This window comes from Acomys russatus, chromosome 6 (assembly GCF_903995435.1).
Source record: "Acomys russatus chromosome 6, mAcoRus1.1, whole genome shotgun sequence".
In the NCBI taxonomy this organism is placed as follows: domain Eukaryota; kingdom Metazoa; phylum Chordata; class Mammalia; order Rodentia; family Muridae; genus Acomys; species Acomys russatus.
This window is the reverse complement of record NC_067142.1, coordinates 74,254,979-74,276,065: the sequence shown is the minus strand read 5'-3', so window position 1 is coordinate 74,276,065 and position 21,087 is coordinate 74,254,979. Positions and strand designations below refer to the sequence as shown.

Sequence of the window (21,087 nt, the reverse complement as noted above, 5' to 3'; positions counted from 1 at the left end):
ACAAAGTAGTAAGCAAGCAGATGATATAGTTGACTAATGACACTGCTCACATATAAATTGTCTTTGTATATGTTAATGGTGCACAGACTCAACAATTGCTACTGTTTTATAAGTTCTGTGTGCCTGCTGGCTCTTGCGCCATGAACTGACCATAGGGTACTTTGGCCATCCTTGAAATAGCAATGTTTTATACTTACCTATAGCTAAGTAACTGTATGAGCACTTGTGAGGATGGGGCTGGAGATTGAAGCCTTCACCCTGCCTGTGATTAGCCCATAACTCTTCTTGACCCCTTGACCTTCACCTGTGCAGAGTGAAGCACCTGAGGGGATGCACTGTGCCTTTTCCTACTTGTGTATCTTTCTTTCAGAAACACCGGAAAAGAAAGTTCTTGGTCACCTCCCCCTGTAGAAATTAAGCTGATTTCTCCGTTGGCAAGCCCAGTTGATGAAATAAAGATCAGCAAGCCAAGAAAGACTACAGAAGTAGCAGGAAAAACTCTTGGAAGGGGCAAAAAGAAGCTGTCTTCCTTTCCAAAGCAAATTTTACGCAGGAAAATGCTGTAATTTTTAGCCCAAGATTTTAACATGCACCTGTGTGTAATGTCATCAGTATTTGTGTGGATTATTAAAAGTCACCTGATTTGGAAGGAAATAATTTATATAAATTGTACAATTTTGTAAACAAGTAAATAAGTAACTCCATATGGAGTGCAGTTCTTCTAGTCCAGGCGTTTTATAATACTTCATACGTTTATTATAGTATGTAAATATGGCTTATCATTGGGATGTTTAATAAACTACTGTAAAGTACACATTGTGTGTCTGTTAGATTTTTGAGAGGGGAATCTCTGTTTTAGTTGTAATTTTATATGCTACTAGACATTTGTCCATTTTCTTTCTCTATAGTTACAATATTAGATACCAGTTTTATGAGGGTGATTGACTATTGAGTATTTTTAACAGTGTTGTTTTATAATTTATGCACTTTGATCCTGTTACTCAGATTTCTAATCATTACATGTACTCCTTGGGCTTTGCCTGATACTCTGTTACATTTGGATTGTGGGCATGTGATTTTGCCTTTTTGTAGTTTTAAAATTTTTATGTAATCTACCTCAAATGAGTAATTTTCCAGTAATGCATTGGTTACCTATGCTGGCATTTCTCGTTCCGACTATCTTGTCTCTCAATTGAGAGACTAATTATCCAGGTTAGACTGACCGGTTTCACTGCTTCTTAGCAACCTCATGGAAGATTTGAGAAAGAAACATAAACAGTGCACCTGGTGTGTGCCTCGGGTTTAGAAGAGGAGTCTGGATAAAGTATAGACTGTCGGTGCTGTGGAAGAGCTTGCTACTGAATCACAGAAGCCTCTTAGCATTCAGGTTTTAAAACTGACAATTACCACAGGACCTCAAGCACAGACTTTTGAGAATGGAAGAATGTGAGTAGATGTGGGAAAGGAGATACAAAAACCCTTTTCCGCAGTATGCGTGTGCACAATTAAGTAATGGCACTTGATGGAGGCTATGAAATTCATCAATAAATAAGTGTTGTCAAATAATTGATGGCAGGTAATTGATAGTGTGTAATGAATGGGCCCTTAATAATTGATACCTAGAAACAGACTGCCTTGTCAGCTAAGCTTTGGGTGTTTCATGTGAAGTGCAGCCGTGTGTTCTGTATGTTATTTTTCTACCAAATAGCACCATGGATATTGAGAAAGTGGGGGAAATGCCTGTGCTGAGCACAGACAGAGTGAGAGTGGCGGTACGGGTGCGGCCTTTCAGCCAGGTCAGTCCATGTTCATTGCCTTGTTGACAATTACTGCCTGATTTTATTAATTTTTTAATAATAGTTACTGAATTTGTATTTAAGCTGCTTGTCATTTATGAAATATTAAATTTATTTAAATGAAATTTGTCAAATGATTAACAGATCTAAGTAATTTAGTAAACATTTAATTTCATTCCTTGGTACAAGTAGCACAATAAACAAAACTGACCATAAATACTGTCAAGTTAATAATTATTTACACCAGTGCAGTTTGGTGCATAAAAATGTGTTGTATGTTTTTAATACATCTGGGGGCGCAGAGAATAGAACTCAATTGATAGAGTGCGCTTGCCTCATGCAGGAATCCCTAGGGTGGCTCACCAACGCTATATGAAATGAGGCACGGTGACATGTGTGGGATCCCAACACTGAAAAGGTAGAGGCAAATAACTAGAAGCTCAGTTATCTTTTTTTTCTTTTTTTTTTTCCCCCCTCGAGACAGGGTTTCTCTGTGTAGCCCTGACTGTCCGGACTCCCTTTGTAGACCATGCTGGCCTTGAACTCACAGCGATTTGCCTGGCTCTGCCTCCTGCGTGCTGGCTGGGATTAAAGGCGTGCGCTACCACGCCCAGCAAAGCTCAGTTGTCTTAGGCTATGTTGTGCATTCAAGGCCAGCCTAAGCTACATGAAACTGTATCAAAAAATACCCAAAAAGAGTTTATCTTAAAAGCTTATCTGTCCTGCCCCATGTGGAGACTTGTGTCAGTGATCCCCAACACACAATGCAGAGGCAGGAGCTCAAGACCAGACTCCGTACATAATGAAACCATGTCAGGCTGCACTTAGATGTTAATTTCTCAAGACATTGCTGTTGAGATCTCAAGTGCACAGGGCCACCTCTTCCCTTTGGTTCTGTCCCTTCCTACTTTAGCATATGTGGGCACACCACAAAGGTCAGAGAAATCCAAAGAAGGGGATCTAAGCCACTCCCAACACAAACACATCCGAACAAGTGGGAAACCAGAGAGTGCTGTGTTGTAAGAGAGGACCCAGTTCAATTCCTGGCACCTACATGGGGACTAACAACTGTCCATAACCCCATATGATGATAGTGCGCATGCCTTTAATCCCACCACTTAGGAGGCAGAGGCAGTGAGTTCAAGGCCAACCTTGGTCTACAAAATGAGTCCAGTACAGCCAAGGATACACAGAGAAACCCTGTCTTGGGAACCAAAAAAAAAAAAACCACTGGCCACCTCTAAGAATATCTCCTACCCAGAATCCTGAATCTTGTTGATGCTCCCAGCTCCTACCCTCCTGTGTCCTCTAGAAGGACACTGATTAGCATAGTATCACTATAGCAGAGCCAGGTCATACCAACAAGTAAGAGAATAGGTTCCCAGCCTCTGCTCTGTGATAGTTTGTCTGGGTAAGACCTAGAATGTTCAGTTCTGTGAATCCACTTATAAGGGACATTCAAAATGTTACCACCTACGGTCAGTGGCTTGCATAAGACCAAAAGAAAGTACAGTTTCCTCCAGTACAGACAGGATGGGAGGTTCAAGCTCCCTAAAGTCTGTCAAGTCCCATCTGGCCTTCTCACTGATGAAGACGGGGCTGTTGAAGGGAACACGAGCAAGTCAAAATCAACCTATATTTCACAGCCTTTCCAGTCTCACCAGGTTCACTGGCAGCTTACATTGCCTGTATTTACTGTGTCCCTCCTAGTGATGTATTAGACACTTTGGATATGAAACGGTTCCCCCGCCCCCACCCCCCGCACGGGCTTGCATATTAGGATGTTCCCCCCCCCCCACAGGCTTGCATGTTAGGATGTCCCCCCACACACACACGGGCTTGCATGTTAGGATGGGGTTTTTTTTTGTTTTTTTGGTTGGGTTTTGTTTGTTTGTTTGTTTGGTTTTTGGTTTTTATTGTATGTTACGATGTATCCATCTCAGTTAGTAGTGCTGTTTCAGGACACGGAACCTAACTGGTATATGAAAGCTACTGAGACCAGCAGCTTGACTCTTACAGTCACACCGTTGCCTCCTGATCTGCTAAGCTGTGAACAAACTGCTGCAGGCTCCTGCCACCAGCCCCCAGCCGCTCCCACCACCACGCCTAACCCGTATGCTGGCCTTAGGAAGCATCTTCAGTTGCCATAGGCAACACGGGTACCCTCAGCACTGGCATCCACCAAGCGGTGGGCTCTTGTCTTTACAGGCCCAATGAGTTCCTTGGGAGGACTGTGTTGCCCACCCTCTAAAGCTCATTCTGAGACAAAATGTTGGCACCATCTCTTAGAACATTCCTATTTGAGATTCCATTGGGAAGCCATTCCTGTGTCCCACAAGAAACCCCACCCCATATGAGGCAGGGAAAAGGTGGAAACTGGTTTGGGCCTACTTTCCATCTGCTAGGACGGCAAGATGTCATTGGGTTATCTTTTTCCTGGAGTTCAAGAATGGAGCAAATCCCACCACACCACTCCTGCTTTCTATCTAGCCCACATGCCACCCACCCATCTTCTTTTTTTTCCCTCTCATTTTTGCCTGTCCCTTTCTCTTGTCAGGTTTTATGACAAAGTGTGCAGTTCCTCCCAGGCTAGCAGTAGCCTTGTCCACATCATTAACTAGGCTGTTATTTTTCTGTTACCATGACAGAACACCTTGACCAAGGCAACTTACAAAAGGAAACATCTAATTTGGAGACACAGGACTCCAGGGGGTTAGAGTCCATGACCATCATGGCAAGGACAATGGTACCAGGTAGGCAGACATGGCGCTGGAGCAGGAGCTGAGAGCTCACATGAGACCAACAACCACAAGGCAGACAAAGGAAAGCCAGCCAAAATGATGGAGCTTTTTAAAAAGCCCACCCCAAGTGACACACCTGCTAATCCCAAGCAGCTCAACCAATTAGGGACCGAGTATTAAAATGTGTGGGAATACGGGGTCATTCTCAGTCAAAACCATCACATGGACCGGGGTGGGCGGGGCGGGGGTTCTCCATTTTCAGGAAGTAGTTGGTAAGTTAGTTTAGCTGCTCTTCTAGAAGTTCTGAGTTCAATTCCCAGCACTTAATGGCAGTTCACAGCCACCTATAATGCCCTCTTCTGGTGTGCACGTGTACGTGCAGACAGATCACCCATATAAATAAAATAGGTAAATAAATCTAAAAAAGAAAAACGGATTTTCTGGGCCAGTGAAATGGCTGAGTGAGTAAAAAGTGCTTGCGCACAACCCTGGTGGCCATAATAGGAGAGAGATGATTCCCAAAAGTTATCCTCTTGATTGCCACAAGCACCATGGTAAGCACACCCCATGAGCACACATATACACAATATACACTATATATAAAACATACACTAATAATAAAATGAAATGTAATAAAAATGGATTTCCCAGATCCTTGAAATACCTGGGCAGAAGCGGCTTCTCCCATCCAAACAGAGTTCCCATAGAATAGCCGAGACTTCCTCAGTGCCTGCCCTGAGCTACCTACCAGCCCTGGCACAGCTCTCTCCTTTGGCCACGCCTCTCTCATGCTACAAAGGTCAGTTTCACAGTAAGCCGAGTTCCTTGCATCTGGCAGGCAGTCTGGATGCTCTTCCTTGGGCTGGAGGGTGGATAATATTACCCCTCTCTTGGCTCTTTTCTTTTCACAGAAATGCCACTCCTGTCTCCCAGGGCAACCTCAGCCAGGCAAGCAAGGTTCTGAGGAACACTTGTTTAAAAGATTTTGCTAGCTGTCTAGAGCTCCTGCCTCAGTGCAGTGCTCAACAGTCCTGATTTCTGTCTCTGTTGGCACGTTCCACACGGTTGTTAATAGTCCCAGAAAAGCAAGGATCAGGCATAAGTGAGGGTCTTGGTCCTCATTTCCTTCAGCTCCAAGCTCCTTTCCCCATGCCCAGGTTTTCAATCACATGTCCCACTGCAGGGATGAAGTGATGCACAAACCTGGACACTGGGATTCTCTCCTTGGTAACACAACCTTGTCGTTTTTAACAAAATCTCAAACATTCGATTTTGCCAATAAACACTCAGAAGGTAGGTGCTGGGGTAAAAGCCTGCTAGCTCAGAGAGGCAGAGAAAGCACCCAGCTGAACTTCTTTCCTCTTCAGCTGATGCCATAAAACAACAAGTGCCTCTTCCCCAGGACTCTTAAAAAACCCTCAAACTGAATGTCCCTCCCTTCTACTTCCTGTTTGTCTCTCTATCCATCCTCCTGACTTCCTCTTACTATGTTTTTTACCTATGTTCACTCTGCCAACTGGTTGCTTGCTCCGCCTCTTGGTCTATGATTGACTTTATGTAATCCAGTTTACAATTTTCAAGCAGAGAGCTCTTGGACTAAAGGTATGTGCTAGGGCTGAGCCAGACCACAATGAGAAAGAGGTTTTTCCAGTAAACATCACAATCTCAGGGTTTACAGTGTGATCAACTACCCGGCAACACAGCCTTCCATTCCCTAGCATTATACAGGTTGTAACTCTTAATCTTTAGCTCTTGTCCCCATAGCCATCTGGACATTGGTGGCCATCCAGCCCACAGCAACAACCCTTCTGCAGTGGCAAGACGCTGCCCACCCTCTTGACAGTGGTGCAAGTGGCACTTGGCAAAGAGCTGCTCAAAACCCAGCACTACCTGCAGGGCATACGATACTCCTTAGGAAGCTAACAGCATCTGCCATACAAGGCACTCTTCCCACACAGAATTATGTATCTGACCTGTGTGGCCTCTTAATCAAGGGTTTGCTCGCTCAGTTCCTCAGTTTTCTGGTTGGCTTGCCAGTTGTTTCAGAAAAAAATTCACTCCCACTATATGAGGACCAGCTTAGAGGTGCCACTGGAGTTTTCACAGAGTAAGCTGGACCAGCAGCAGCTGTTCCAGGGTAGATCCTAGAACTCTGGTCAGAGAAGAGGGCTCACTGTCCTATTACTGTGGTGAGACATCATGACCAAGGTAACTCATAAAAGTATTTCATTGGAGGCTTGCTTACAGTTTCAGAGGGTGAGTCCATGCCCTCATGGCAGCAGGCAGGCAGGCATAACGCTGGAGTAGGAGCTGGGAGCTCACATCTTAACAGCAAGTTACAGGCAGAGAAACTGAGTCCGGAATGGGTGTGATCTTGTTGGAGGAGGTGTGCCTCTGAGGGTGGGCTTGTATCAAACACTCATGCCATACGGGGTGTGTGTGTGTGTGTGTGTGTGTGTGTGTGTGTGTGTGTGTGTGTGTGTGTGTGTGTGTGTGTGTGTGTGTGTGTGTGTGTGTGTGTCTGTGTGTTGTTTTCTATTGAAACTCCACCCCTAGTGGCACACCTCTTCCAACAAGACCACACCTTCTAATCCTTCCTAAACAGTTTCACCAACTAGAAAACAAACATTCAAATATAAGCTTATGGGGGCCATTCTTAAACTACCACAAGTGGACTGGAGAGATGGCTTAGCGGTTAAGAGCACTGCCTGTTCTTCCAGAGGTCATGGGTTCAAGTCCCAGCAACCACATGGTGGCTCACAACCATCTATAATGTGATCTGATGCCCTCTTCTGGCCTGTAGGTGTACATAATAAATAAATTAATTAATTAAATTAAACTACCACAAGTGGTCGGGACAACGTACTGAATTTATAATCTGACTATAGAGAGAGAAGAGCTCTGGAAGCCAGTGTGTGATTTCCATGCATTCCCAAAGCACCACCATCCAAGACCCTAAGAAAAGAGAGCATGTGAAGACCTTCACCTTTGACCTGGCATATTGGTCTCATGATGGATTTCAAAAGAATGAAGATGGCGTCCTTATTCCATCTGATCCAACTAGTAAATTCGCAGGCCAGGTAAGTTGGTTAGAAACGGAGTTGTGTTTTCTAGCATGTTATAAACATGCCTGGGCTTGCGCCATGGCAGAGCAGGGAGATGCTCGCTTGGTAAAGCACTTGCAGCCCGGGCATGAGGGTCTGCAGCTTGAAGCTTCAGAAGCCACGTAAACACCGAGCCTTGCTCCTTAGCTTGTGGTGCCATTAAGAGGCGAGACCCAGTGGGAGGAACTCTGGGTACTAGCATGTCCTTGAAGGAGATCTGGGGATGCTCGCCCCTCCTTTCTCCCACACGTCTCTGCCATACACTGCAGCCATGACACATTGTGTCACCACAGACGCCGAACACTGGGGCTGATTGAACGGGAGAGGAGCCCTGACCCCAAAGCAATGTTCTTTATAAACTGATTCTCCTGGACATTAGAACAATGGAAAGCTGACTAGCGCCGGGAAGCATAATCAAGGGAACCCTTTCTTTATTGAACGGAGAGCAGGTGGGCGGAAACTGGGCACGTAGCTCAAGGATGTACCAGATTTTTTAGCTCACAGATAACAGGCCGACTATGCCTCAGTGGAGGACTACACCACTGAAGTGAGTCTACTCTACCCAGGACTTAACACAACTTTGTATTGTTTGAAAATTTGAATTTATAGAACCAGGGCTGGTGAGACAGCACCTCCACCACACCTGATGATCTAAATTCAACCCTGGGACCAACATGCTGGAAAAAGAAAACCAACTCCCACAAGTCACCTCTTAATTCCCACATGTGGGCTGAAGCAAGCACACACACCTCCACACACACACAAATGCACATGTGAATGCTAAATTGTCATTTTAAATGTTTTGACTGAGAACAAAGGGGAAAAAAATCTCTAAATTTCCAATCGTGTCAAGTAGAAAGGACAACAAAGTCTGGTGATCACACCTGAGGGTTAGCAAGAAGCTGAGAAGCGACTGTGAGATGAGCTGGACAGAGAGGCTTGCTCAGTAGGTAGCGGCACTGGCTGCTCTTGCAGGGGACCTGAGTGGGGATCCCAGCATCTGTGTTGAATGGCTCACAATCACCTGTAACTCCAGCTCCAGGGCATCCAATGCCCTCCCTGGCCTGCAAGGGCACCAGTATGCATGCACACACACACACGCACACAGAGAGAGAGAGACAGACAGAGACAGAGACACAGACAGAGAGAGACAGACAGAGAGAGACAGACAGAGAGAAAGACAGAGACAGACAGACAGAAAGACACATACACACAGACACACACATACAGACACATGCACACAAATAAAAAAAAAAAAACCTTTTTTAAAAAAGCTGCTGATAACTTCAAGTAAATTTTGAGTAAAAGTATAGATAAAATGTTCATGAAAAGTATAGGTCAAATTCCATTAATCCAGAGATCAGCAACCCTTAGAGGACCATAATTCTTTATTCCTTTGTGTTTGCTTATTTTGTAGATTTTTTGAGACGGGGTTTCTCTGTGTAACAGCCCTGAATGTCCAAGACTCACTTTGTAAACCAGGCTGGCCTTGAACTCACAGAGATCCACCTGCCTCTGCCTCCCAGATGCTGGTGTTAAAGGTGTGCACCTTTTTATTCCTTTCAATGAGAAACAAATGACATTAAATTGGTTATTGTAAATTTTCCCTTAGTAAATCATCTTTATGTCTTTCTTTGAATTAAAGTAATATAAATTCCATAAATGTATAGATTGTGGCAAATGGCTCCATGATACTCCCTGTTGTATTCTTTAAGAACTATTGCTGAGGGGCTGGAGAGATGGCTCAGAGGTTAAGAGCACTGGCTGCGGGCTGGAGAGATGGCTCAGTTGTTAAGAGCACTGCCTGCTCTTCAAAAGGACCCAGGTTCAGCTCCCAGCACCCATATGGCAGCTCACAACTGTCTGTAACTCCAAGATCTGACACCTTCACACCAATGCACGTAAATTTAAAAATTAAATTAAAAAAAAGAAAAAAAAAGAGCACTGGCTGCTCTTCCAAAGGTCCCAACCACATAGTTGCTCACAACTATCTATAATGAGATCTGGTGCCCTCTTCTGGTGTGCCATTGTACATGCAGACACAACATTACATACATACGTATATACATACATACATACATACATACATATTTAAAACAAAACTATTGCTGCATCGGTTGTGATCGGTGAAAAAAGGAGCCAGGTCACACCCCGTCTTTTGAGCAGTTGTGGACACAAGCATCATTTGATTCCACTTTTTAAATGTTTCATTTTTTTTCCCCACTTCTGTCCCCCAAAGCGCTCCACCACCACACCTTGGTTTAAAAGTTTGTTGTTATTGGAAGGGTAGCTCAGTGGTTAAGAGCACTGGCTGTTCTTACGCAGGACCTTGATTCAATCTCGGCAACCACATGACAGTTCTAGGGGATCTGCTGTCGTCTTCTGGTCTCCAACGACATCAGGCACACGTGGGATATAAACATAGATGTAGGCAAAACACCCATGCACATAAAGCAATACAAATTTACATGTACTTTATATTTTTATTACTTCTTTTGGACATCCACACACGTGTACGTTGGTTTTATGATATTCTCCCCTAAACTCCTCCCAGATTCACCATCGACACACTCTCTCACCCGTCTTCGTTTCTTGTCCCTTCCTGAGTATCTAATGGGGGCCATGCATACTCAAACCACCCAAGTGGTTTCCTTTCTTCCTTTCCTTCCTTCCATGACCCACACAGACCAGTCTTAACTGTCTATCCATTCAGGAGGGTGGGACCATTGACTGGAGCCTCTCCACTTACCAGGGGTCACACCCTTAAAGAAAATGATCCGCCCCAGACTTCATCTGGTGTCAGACCCTCCTCAGCTGGGCGTGGCTTGTGGGCCCCTCCCCTCTCTGTGCAGGAATGGGGACTGTTGTGCTCTTGCTTCATGACCCCTGACCTCTGGCTGGCTCTTACCCTCTATCTTTCCTTTCTTCTGTAATGGTCACTGAGCACAGGGAGCAGGTTTGTGTTTTAAGGTGTAGTAGGCACCTTTCTGATAGTATAAAAAATACCTGAGCTAACCCACTTTGAAGAGTCAAGGGTCACTTTGTTCAGTGTGTAGGCACCAACCCATTATTTTTTCAGCCTATGATGAAATAATGTATTACAGCAGGCAGTGGGGGATGGTGGGGAAGAAGCTACTGATCTCATAGCAGAAAATAAAAGACACAGAGAGAGACTGGGGTGTTTCCACAGCCTCCCAACACTGCCAACTGGGGCTAAACCTTTGATGCATGGACCTTTGGGTAACCTCCTAGATGCAAACTGTAGTTCTGCGCAGGGGGCTGGGTTGCCTGTGTGCATGAAGGCATGGATGGGTGTTGAAGAAATGCTCTGAAGAGCCACCAGGGTTGGTGACAACTACGGTTTCCTTTCTAGAGCGATGTCTTCCGTGATATCGGAAGGGCGACTCTAGACAGTGCCTGGAGAGGCTACAATGCTACTCTCCTGGCCTACGGCCAGACCGGCTCTGGGAAAAGCTACTCCATGACCGGCTTTGCCACAGACAAGGGTATTATTCCAAGAGTGTGTGAAGAGCTCTTCCAAGCTATCGAGAAGCAAAAGGAAAAGCTTGAAGCCCAGGTATGCATTCAATAGTCTAAAGTCCCTTCTTCAGAGAGCTGAGCTTTTCACTTTGCACAAGTGGAAGGCACCAAAGCCTGTATTTTCAGATTTGTGTGTGTGTGTGTGTCCTAAAATAGGTACATAGTTGTATAATATGTCATATATGGTGATAAGATTTGAACCCACCCTGATGCAGTCATAAGCACGTGATCTACCCTGGACATCACCCAAGCACAAGGGTGGTCTTAGTGTCCCTGGCATAGAAGACTCCAGAGCAGACTCTGGATTCATTGAATGCTGGTGGCAGTCACTGGTATGGCTAGCTCCAAAACATGGCAGTGGGATGTCGGCAAACACCGTAGGCACAGTCCTTGTCTCTGCTTGTTCTAGATGGCAGAGGAGACCAGGCAAAACACAAAGACGACAAAGGCATGTTTGGTGCAGAGACAGTTTTGTTTCATCATTACTGCTTTTGACCCATCGTTGGTTGAATCCACAAGATGTGGATTGGTAGTAAGGATCACCTGGGGTTAGGAGGTGACATATATGTCATAGCAGTCATTTCCGTCAAGCTGGTCCTAAGCCCCTCCAACAGCAGCACTACAAGGCTGATGGTGGGAAATTGCCTCCTCCCCTCAAGTCCACTCATTTGTCTTTCTGCCTCCTGAGTTCTGGGATCACAGGCCTGCCCCGCCATCTCTGTTTTGTGCCTGTTTTTATTTGTCTTAACTGTGTATGACACATATGTATCTGTACCAGTAGGTACATGCTTCTGTGCAAGTGTATGCAGGCTAGAGGAGGGCACTGGGCGCCCTCCATCACGATCCAGCTTGTTCCCTTGAGACAGGGTCTCTCACTGAACCTGGACTTCACTGGTCTTTAGATAGACCAGCAAGCAGTAAGCACAGAGCTGCTCCTGTCAGCACCCCCACAGTCCTAGGGTTACAGGTGAGCATGACCACACCTGGCTTTTTTGTGGGCTCTGGAGGACTCAGGTCCTCGTGCTTAAGCGGCCAGTGCGCCCCTCCCCGCCACTGGGCAGCTCCCTTGCCCGTTATGTGTCTCCTAAAAATGTATATTGACTTTCCAGTGTCATAAAATGTCTTGAGAACCCTGTAGTTTGAAACAAGGCCTCCCATAGTAATGCTAGCCTTTTCCTCTGTTGATGGCATGCGTCTTCGTTACGTCTCTCCTTGACTTCAGGCCAACATTGACTCACTGCTCTCTCTGCAGGTCATGTTTAGCATGCTGGAAATCTACAATGAGCAGGTAACACCCTGCCCCAGCCGAGAATCAAACCCGGGTCCTTACCCACACTAAGCACAGGCTTCACCACTGAGCCTGTGCTCTGACACACACACCTGAGCAACTAACACCAAGGGCTCTGGTCCCCCCCCCCCATCCTGTATTGCATGTAGCCCACTTGCCTCTCCAGCACCATCTCAAATTTCTTGTTCATCACACTCTATGCTTTAGCCACATAGCAGCTGTCTTAGTTACTTGCTGTGATGAAACACTATGGCCAAGGTGACTTACAGAAGGAAGGCTTACAGTTCGAGAGCGTGAGAGTCCACTGCTGCTGCAGCACAGCAGGAGGTGTGGCAGGAGGCAGGCTGGCGCAGCACTGAAGCAGCAGATGAGAGCTCACATCTGAACCACCAACAGGGAGCAGAGAGTGCACCAGGGCCCAGGGGCACACCTCCTCTCACCTCCTATTCCTTCTCAAATGGTTCCACCAACTGGGAGCCAGCTATCTGAACATATGAGCCTATGGAGGCCATTCTCTTTCAAACCATCACAGCACCGCCCCCCCCTACCCCCCCCCAGCCCTATCCCCCCACTCGGCTTTCCCAGACAGGTCCTTAGACACCTGTCCTTTCTTGGTGGGTGAAGAAACCGCTTGACCTCCAGGCCACCCCTTTGTGCATTCTGAAGTCCTTATGGTCATGGGTGAGATGTTGTTGAGGACCAAAGGGGAGACTTATTGAGGCTTTGCAGCCTGGGCTGACTGAGGCTTGGACAGCATGTGAGCCATAATACACACAACTGAGTTGCCTCACCCTGTGGCCCTGAGGGCGCTAATGGATGCTCAGCTTCACTTCCACACTACTCTCACATGTTGCAAAATATTACTTTTCCCCACCCCAATCATAGAAAAGTGTGAAACATGATTGTTTTTTTCAGTTTTTTGAGACAGGGTTTCTCTGTGTAGCCTTGGCTATCCTGGACTCACTTTGTAGACCAGGCTGGCCTCGAACTCACAGAGATCCTCCTGCGTGTTGAGATTAAAGGTGTTACACTACCATTGTCCGGCCTTTCTCCTCTTCTTTCTTGTACATTTCCTTGTTTCTTACTTAGCTCAATTATAAGGTTGTCTGATACCTATAGACACTCAGTATTTGTATTCCACTACCCAAGACACATTTACAGAGCACCTAAAATTTAGCAGGAAGTGATACAACAAGGACAGAAAGGAAATTCACTTCCTTAAACAGTATCATTTCTTATCCCATTTCCTCTTACAGATCAGGGATCTGCTGTCCAGAACCAAAGCTCCTGGAGGGTTAAAAGTCAGGGAAGATCAGCAGCTGGGGTTCTTTGTGGAAGGTCTGAAGTGGGTGCCGTGTGAAAACTATGCACAAATTGAGAAGCTAATGGAGCAGGGATCAAAAATCAGGATGACAGCCTCGACCAACATGAATGCCAACAGCAGCCGATCCCACATGCTCATCACCATCCAGTTCAAGCAGGTGGGCATCCGTACCTGTGCTGTAGGTGGGTATCTGTACCTGTGCTGCTGGTGGGCATCTGCACCTGTGCTGCAGGTGGACAGCCACACCTGTGCTGCAAGTGGGCATCTGCACCTGAGCCACTGGCTCCCTTGGCAGAGTGGGAGTGGTACTGTGGAATTCTTCCAGAGTGGCCCAGTGGGTTAAGGAAACACAGAAGTCAGGGCTTTGCTCTCTCTGTCTACCCCTCAATTGGGCAGGCCCATTACTTATGGTGGATCAGTCTTACAATGAACCAATCCTCAGCATGCCCACAGGACATGGTTGGCTAGTTTTTCTCAAGTAAACTCTACAGTATGAGGAATGAATTTTGAGTCCAAATTGGCAAAGGAGTCATAATCCCCTGTGGTCTAACATGGAGAATTAGGATTAGCAGGTCCATGGTCACCAGTTGAGGACCAGCCACAAGCCAGGGGCATAGGCAGACGCTAAAGCACCCTTCTGAGACTCACATTGACAAAGAGTAGATCTGGGAAATCCATGTAACATCTACTAACCATGTTTAGCTGTCAGTAAGCCAGAGAGGGCTTCTCTTCCTCATTCTCCTTGGTGGCTGTCAGGATGTCTCTCAGTAGCACCCCCCAAGCTGCTCTAGAAACAGTTGCTCCTGCATCCTGGGCGGATGCCACAGACAGCTGTGATTACACAACCCTTATCTCCTCAGTGCTGAGCCATCACATTCACACCAGGGACAGAGGGTAGATGGGAGGATGGCAGGGGCCTGTTGGCCAAGCAGTCTGGCCAAATTAGTGAGCTCCCATCCAGTGAGAGACTGCCTCAAAAATCAAGTGTGGAGTAGTTGAGGAAGACATCTGCTATCAACCTCTGGCCTCTGCATGGATACTCATTACTCATGCATGTGCACCTGTGCATGCTCTCTCTCTCTCTCTCTCCCTCTCTCCTTCTCTCCCTCTCTCCCTCTCTCTCTTTCTCTCTCTCTCTCTCTCTCTCTCTCTCTCTCTCTCTCTCTCACACACACACACACACACACACATACACACACACAGGGGGGGGGGTGAGGGGGCGGGCAGGGGGAGGGGAGAATTTTGTACATTTTAGGTACCATTCACAGGATGAATTTTACCATGCTAGTAAAATTAATATACTGTATATGTGGCTCTCCCTGTTCTTTGAACTTCTTATTCTAGGGGCAAGAGGAGAAATTGCATGGAGGTAAATAAGTAAAAGGAGACACTAGTATTTTTTTTTTAAGTGAGAGCGCTAGAACTTTTTTTTTTAAGTCAACTTTAAATAGCCAGCAGGAACACCTGTAGAATTCCAAAGTGTGTGCATTCATTCAGCTGTGGGACCACAAAGCCGACCAGTTCATGACGTGACAGATTTCACAGCATTTTATGTGTTAAAGGTTTACTCAGGTGCCTGGGAAATGGCTGCTATTCAGTTTGCCTCTGCAAAAAAGCTTTGCAGAACTGGAGAGAGGCAAGCAGGATGCTTAAACCTGAGAAGGAAGCACCTGTCCCCACACAGGGACAGCACCTTCAGTGCCAACTGTCATTGCTTTATCAGTCTTGGAGTCTGAGATACACCTTGAAGAGCCAAGGAAGTTCGTGGACCAGTTTGTCTCCTGGGCATCAAGTGAACAGCCTGCCGTATGCCTCTACAGGTTTTCCTGGACACAGCTGTCACCAAACAATCCAGCATCAACATGGTGGATTTGGCGGGAAGTGAGAGGCAGAAATCGTCAGGGTCTGAAGGAGACCGGCTGAGGGAAGGATCCAGGGTCAACTTAAGCCTGACCAGCTTAGGAAATGTCATCAGGTATGTGACCAGCCTATAGATACTCATGTGTCTTGGTTGCTCTTCTATTGTTCTGAAGAGACACCATGACCCCAAGGCAACTAACTTATAGAAGAAATAGTTTATTGGACACTTACAGTTTCAGAGGGTGAGTCCATGACCATCACAGCAGGAAACATGGCCGCAGGTAGGCAGGCAGCAGGCAGGCATGGCGCTGGAGCAGTAGCTGAGAGCTCACATCTTGATCTGGAAGCAGGAGACAGAAAGAGCTATCTGGAATGGTGTGGGCTTTTGAAACCTCAAAGCCCACCTCCAGGGACACGCCTCCTCCAACAAGGCCACACCTCCTAGTGCTTCCCAAACACTTCCACCGACTGGAGACTGAGCATTTAAACACACGAGCCATGGAGGAAATTCTCATCCAAACCAACACATGACACACCAAAGAGTGGAAGGTGGCACTCCCGTTCTTTAGTGAGTGCAAGACATGGATCCCACCCCCAGCTCCAACACCTACGAAGGTATATAAAATTAGATTAATCATAACCATTAGTTCATAATTCATTGGCACCGTTGATTCATGCCCAGCCCTCAGTGTATATTTAAAATTAATCAGTGCTTAATAAAATAGCACTAGCAAAATAAATATTCATCTGATCAACCCAAGAACTAGTTGGTGCAGGATTCTATTCTTATCCTCACCTCTTGACTATCCTCCTGACAATTCTACCCTTCCCCTGCTTCTGTGGCTTTCCTTCCTTCCCCCCCCCCCTTTCAGGGAGATATTTGTATGTGTGTGGGCAGGTGCAGGATGTGGGGTGTCTTCAACACTCTCCAGTGTATTTACTGAGGCAGGGCTCTTCCATGAAGATGGAGCTCACTAGTTCAGCTAGTCTAGCTAGGCAGAGTGTCTTGGAGGTCTCCTGGGGAGGTCCCTAGTCTCCACCTCCCAAGCTTCACTGTGCTGTCATGACTTCATGTAAAGAAAGTAAGGTGCGGGGCTGGAGAGATGATTCAGTGGTTAAGAGCACTGGGGCTGCTCTTCCAGAGGTCCTGAGTTCAATTCCCAGCAATTACATGGTGGCTCACAACCATCTACAATGTGATCTAATGCCCTCTCCTGGCCTGTTGGTGTACGTGCAGGCAGAGCACTGTATACATAATAATAAATAAACCTTTAAAAAAAAAGAAGTAAGATGCTATAATTTCTTCTGAGAGTAACTTAAGAAAACTCTTTAATGCTGGGTGGTGGTGGTGGTGATGGTGGTGGTGCACACTTTTAATTACAGCACTCAGGAGGCAGAGGCAGCTGAGCAATGACTCCTGTCTCCAAAACAAAACAAAACAGAACAAAAACCCCAACTCTTTAATTGATATCAATCACAGTAAAGAACATAAATATTTGTTTTGTTTTTAGTTTTGAAGTAATACATCTTAAATGTTCTGTTCAATAAAGTTATATAAATATGTTCACACACACACACACACACACACACACACACACACACACACACACACTGTTAAAACATTCCCCTCCCCATTGGCATACCACCAAGCAAGCCAACCTTTACCATCAGATTCATCTTTGCCTAATTGTCTTGAGTTTTACAATTAAAAAAAAGATTATGTCTATGCCTGTGTATGTGAGTGTGGGTTTGTACATGTGAGTATAGGTGCCCACGGAGGCCAGAAGAGGGTGTTAGAACCCCCGGAGCTGGCGTTACAGGTGGCTGTGAACTACCTATTGTGGGTGTGGGCATCAAACGGAGTCACCCACACGAGCAGTGCCTGCTCTTCGGCTCTGTGCCATCTCTCTAGTCCCTGTCTTTTGTGTAAACAAGGTGTGTCCACAGGTCTTCTGCCTGACAGGAAGCCACTTAGAGGAGAGTTTATCTCTGCTCATGGTTTGAGTTGAGGAAAAGCATCACAGCCTCTTGGAGGCAGAAATGAACACCGGCTTACCCACAGGGGTGACCTTCAAACACCACAAGGCCCCAGCAGGGATATGTGGGCCATCTTCATCTCCCCCTGGAGAGGCAGTTTCTCTCTCATCCTCTCCACTAATTCTCTTTTCTTCTTCCTGTAGTGCCCTGGCTGACTCAGCCATGGGAAAGAAAGTGCTGCATGTTCCCTACAGAGATTCTGTTCTGACCAAACTGCTTCAGTCAGCTCTGGGTGGGAACAGCCGGACCACACTGGTAAGATCATTTTAGAGCATGTGACATTGGTTGGGCTCTTAGGGTGCCATGCTGAAATCGCTCTCAACACACACAGGGCTTATCGCTTGGCTCTGCTCTCCACATCTTGTCACAGCCCCGAGAGCCTATCCACTCCAGTGTGTGCCAAGGCTTCCACAAAAGTAAATATGTTACTTACTCTTTGCAGCAGCTTTTGGGTTTGCTACATGGAGCATACATTGCTTTTGTTTTGTCTGTTTTGTGATGGGGAAGGAAAGCAGAGCCCAGCACACACGTACCAGTCACTTGCTCTACCACTGAGCCATTCCTCCAGCCAGAACAAAATTAATTACAATACTACCAGCATTCTCTGGGGAGGTTAGTTGCCAGGCAGATATGCAATCACTGAGAGGCAGCTATGTGGGTGCAACATGCTAAACTAAAGCCTTTTTCTCTCCAGTTACAGAATGGGACAAAACTGGGTAAATGCTGCCTCCCCCCAAAAAAAAACTCACAGTAAAATGCACCCTTGATTTTTATCACAAACTATTGTCTAAATACTCCATCTTAAAGTCTTTCTGAGTGTCAGTTATTTGTGGATCTCAATGGTACATTCACCAAGAACTTGGAATAAAAGAACATTCCTGCCAGGCAGTGGTAGCACAGGCCTTTAATCCCAGTACTCAGGAGGCAGAGGCAGGCTGACCTCTGTAAACTCAAGGCCAGCCTGGTCTACAAAATGGTTCCAGGACAGCCAGGGCTGTTACACAGTGAAACCCTATCTGGAAGGAAAAAACAAAACCAACCAAACAAAATTAAAACAAACAAGTAAACAAAAACAACCAAAAAGCCCACTCCTCTGAGCTGGGGTGTAGCCCCGGGTACAACATTACACGTATACGATTCTGGGTTCTATTTCCAGTACCAGAAAAGAAGAAACAAAACCATTACACCCAAAATACATTCTGAATGTCAGACTGCAGATTAAAATTCAACAATCTGACAGGAGTAAATTCACCTGAGACAGTGAGAGGAGGCCAGCTGTGCAGATCTGCATGGTCTCACTTTGGAGCTCAGGGTAGGCATATTTATCTAGTTTATTAGGGTTCTAATATCTACCACCCGACTCCAACCCAACCCTTTCCAGCACTCCAACACCAGATAGGAGAGAAAGAAGTTTGGGGGGTGGAACTTATGGTGGGGTGGGGCAGGGCGGGGCGGGGTGGGAGAATTGAAATCTTTTTAGACTACTTCCTGCCCTTCCTTGGGGCAGTTCAATCTTCATTTGGTCAGAATATCACCAACTTCTTGTCTCTTTTCTCTTGACCACTTGACAAACCAGAACCAGCAGGAACCAGCAGGGGGAACAGCCACATCTCCTCTCTTGGGGCTCTGGGCTTTTTATATCCTCTCTAGTGTCCCCTGCCCCACCCCACCCCCAGTTAAATTATCTTCAACTGGCCAAATCATACCCCTGCCAGAGTACAAACAAGCCAAAGGGTCTGCTGCTGTGGACAATCTGAAGCAAACCCATATCCCACACCTGGGATTAAAACAAAAACATGTAGCCGGACATGGTGGTACATGCCTTTAATCCCAGCACTTGGGAGGCAGAGGCAGGGGGATCACGGTGAGTTCAAGGCCAGCCTGGTCTACAAAGAGAGTCCAGGACAGGCAGGGCTATTACACAGAGAAACCCTGTCTCCAAAAACCAAAAACAACAACAACAAAACATGTTTACATAACATAACTTGGTTTTTTTGTTTTGTTCTGTTTTGTTGGCTTTTTGAGACATTGTGTTAGCCTTGGCTGTCCTGGACTCGCTTTGTAGACCAGGCTGGCCTCGAACTCACAAAGATCTGCCTGCCTCTGCCTCCCAAGTGCTGGGATTAAAGGCGTGTTGCCACCACGCCCCAACCTTTTTGTTTTTTTGTTTTGTTTTGTTTCATTGTACTGTTTTACAACAACAAAATGTTGGAGAAAAGGAGATTGAGGAACAAGTGTTAAGTGTCCCAGACCTAAGTAAAACACGGAATGGATACAGCCAACCTCCAAGCTCTGTGACACCAGCCCAAATTTCAGCAAAAGTCTCTTAAAGGGAATTAAGTCTCTGGCTCCAACTCATTCCAGCCGACCCCGACACCGGACAGCACTCCAGACACCACTGTCATTGTCCTCTGGGAGCCAACATCCATAAACAGACAGCACTCCAGACATCACTGTCATCTGTGAGCCAAGATCCGTAAACGCTTTCAATCTCTACAGTAGATTTAGGACGCTGCTTTTAACTTTTGTATGTGCTGCTTTCAGCAAATGATACATGTGTTTTGAGTCCAGGCCATGGGAGAGTGCAAGATTGTGTTACAAAGCGAGTCCAGGACAGCCAAGGCTACAGAGAGAGACTCTGTCTCAACAAACAAACAAACAAAAAAGATTACAGCTATGTTATCTTAGGTTGTAAATGCTGACTACATGGGAAACCCGAGGCAAGTAAGGCCAGTTGTTACATTGTTTTCTCTCTTTCTCTCATTTAAGATTTATTTATTATGTATACAGTGTTCTGCCTGCATGCCAGAAGAGGGCACCAGATCTCATTATAGGTGGTTGTAAGCCACTATGTGGTTGCTGGGAATTGAACTCAGGACCTTTGGAAGAACAGCCAGTGCTCTTAACCTCTGAGCCATCTCCCCAGCCCCAGGTCTTAAGTGCTTTTAAGGTGTATTGTTCATTTTGGCGGTGAGGGCCAGCAGAAGCTCCAGCCTCTCAGAATGCAAGAGCTATTTTCACAACCTTGCGCTGCCACACGAAAGACTAGGGCGTATCTTTCCTTTGCCCGTGACTGTGAGACAGTGTTTCCGGAGAGCATTTAGCAAAGAATAAAGACTTGCCCTGAATGTGGGCAATAGCACATGCCAGGCTGGGGGCTATATAAGGAGGAAGGCCATGGTACAGGCTTTCTCCCAGCCCCAAAACCCACCATGTATGATGTTCTGATCTTCCAACTGCCTCCATGAGCCGACTGCTCTGGAAACTGAAGTCCCCAGGTGTTTTGTCTCAGCAATGGGAAGGTCACACAGGATCAGTCACTGTGCTCTTGACAGGATCTGGGCGCCAAACAGAAGTTTTTCTCTCTGCCCTGCTAGCATTTAGCAACCGCTCAGTT

The 21,087-nt window shown here is 46.2% G+C and overlaps 2 protein-coding genes across 4 annotated transcripts in view; both read left to right on the top strand.

The window, feature by feature from the left end:
- Positions 1-2,008, top strand: part of Ahctf1 (AT-hook containing transcription factor 1) — a 57,512-nt gene extending 55,504 nt beyond the window's left edge. For all 3 annotated transcript variants that reach the window (XM_051147991.1, XM_051147990.1, XM_051147989.1), the window contains exon 36: positions 371-2,008. In XM_051147991.1, coding sequence (XP_051003948.1) covers positions 371-566 — 196 coding nt within the window. In that variant the 3' untranslated portion in view covers positions 567-2,008. The remainder of the gene's footprint in view (positions 1-370) is intronic.
- The window catches only part of LOC127190781 (kinesin-like protein KIF28), a 41,139-nt gene continuing 21,764 nt past the window's right edge, over positions 1,713-21,087 (top strand). The window contains exons 1-7 of the mRNA XM_051147992.1: positions 1,713-1,796; positions 7,426-7,617; positions 11,015-11,218; positions 12,434-12,469; positions 13,726-13,950; positions 15,614-15,768; positions 17,834-17,945. Of these exons, the coding sequence (XP_051003949.1) occupies positions 1,713-1,796; positions 7,426-7,617; positions 11,015-11,218; positions 12,434-12,469; positions 13,726-13,950; positions 15,614-15,768; positions 17,834-17,945 (1,008 nt within the window). The remainder of the gene's footprint in view (positions 1,797-7,425; positions 7,618-11,014; positions 11,219-12,433; positions 12,470-13,725; positions 13,951-15,613; positions 15,769-17,833; positions 17,946-21,087) is intronic.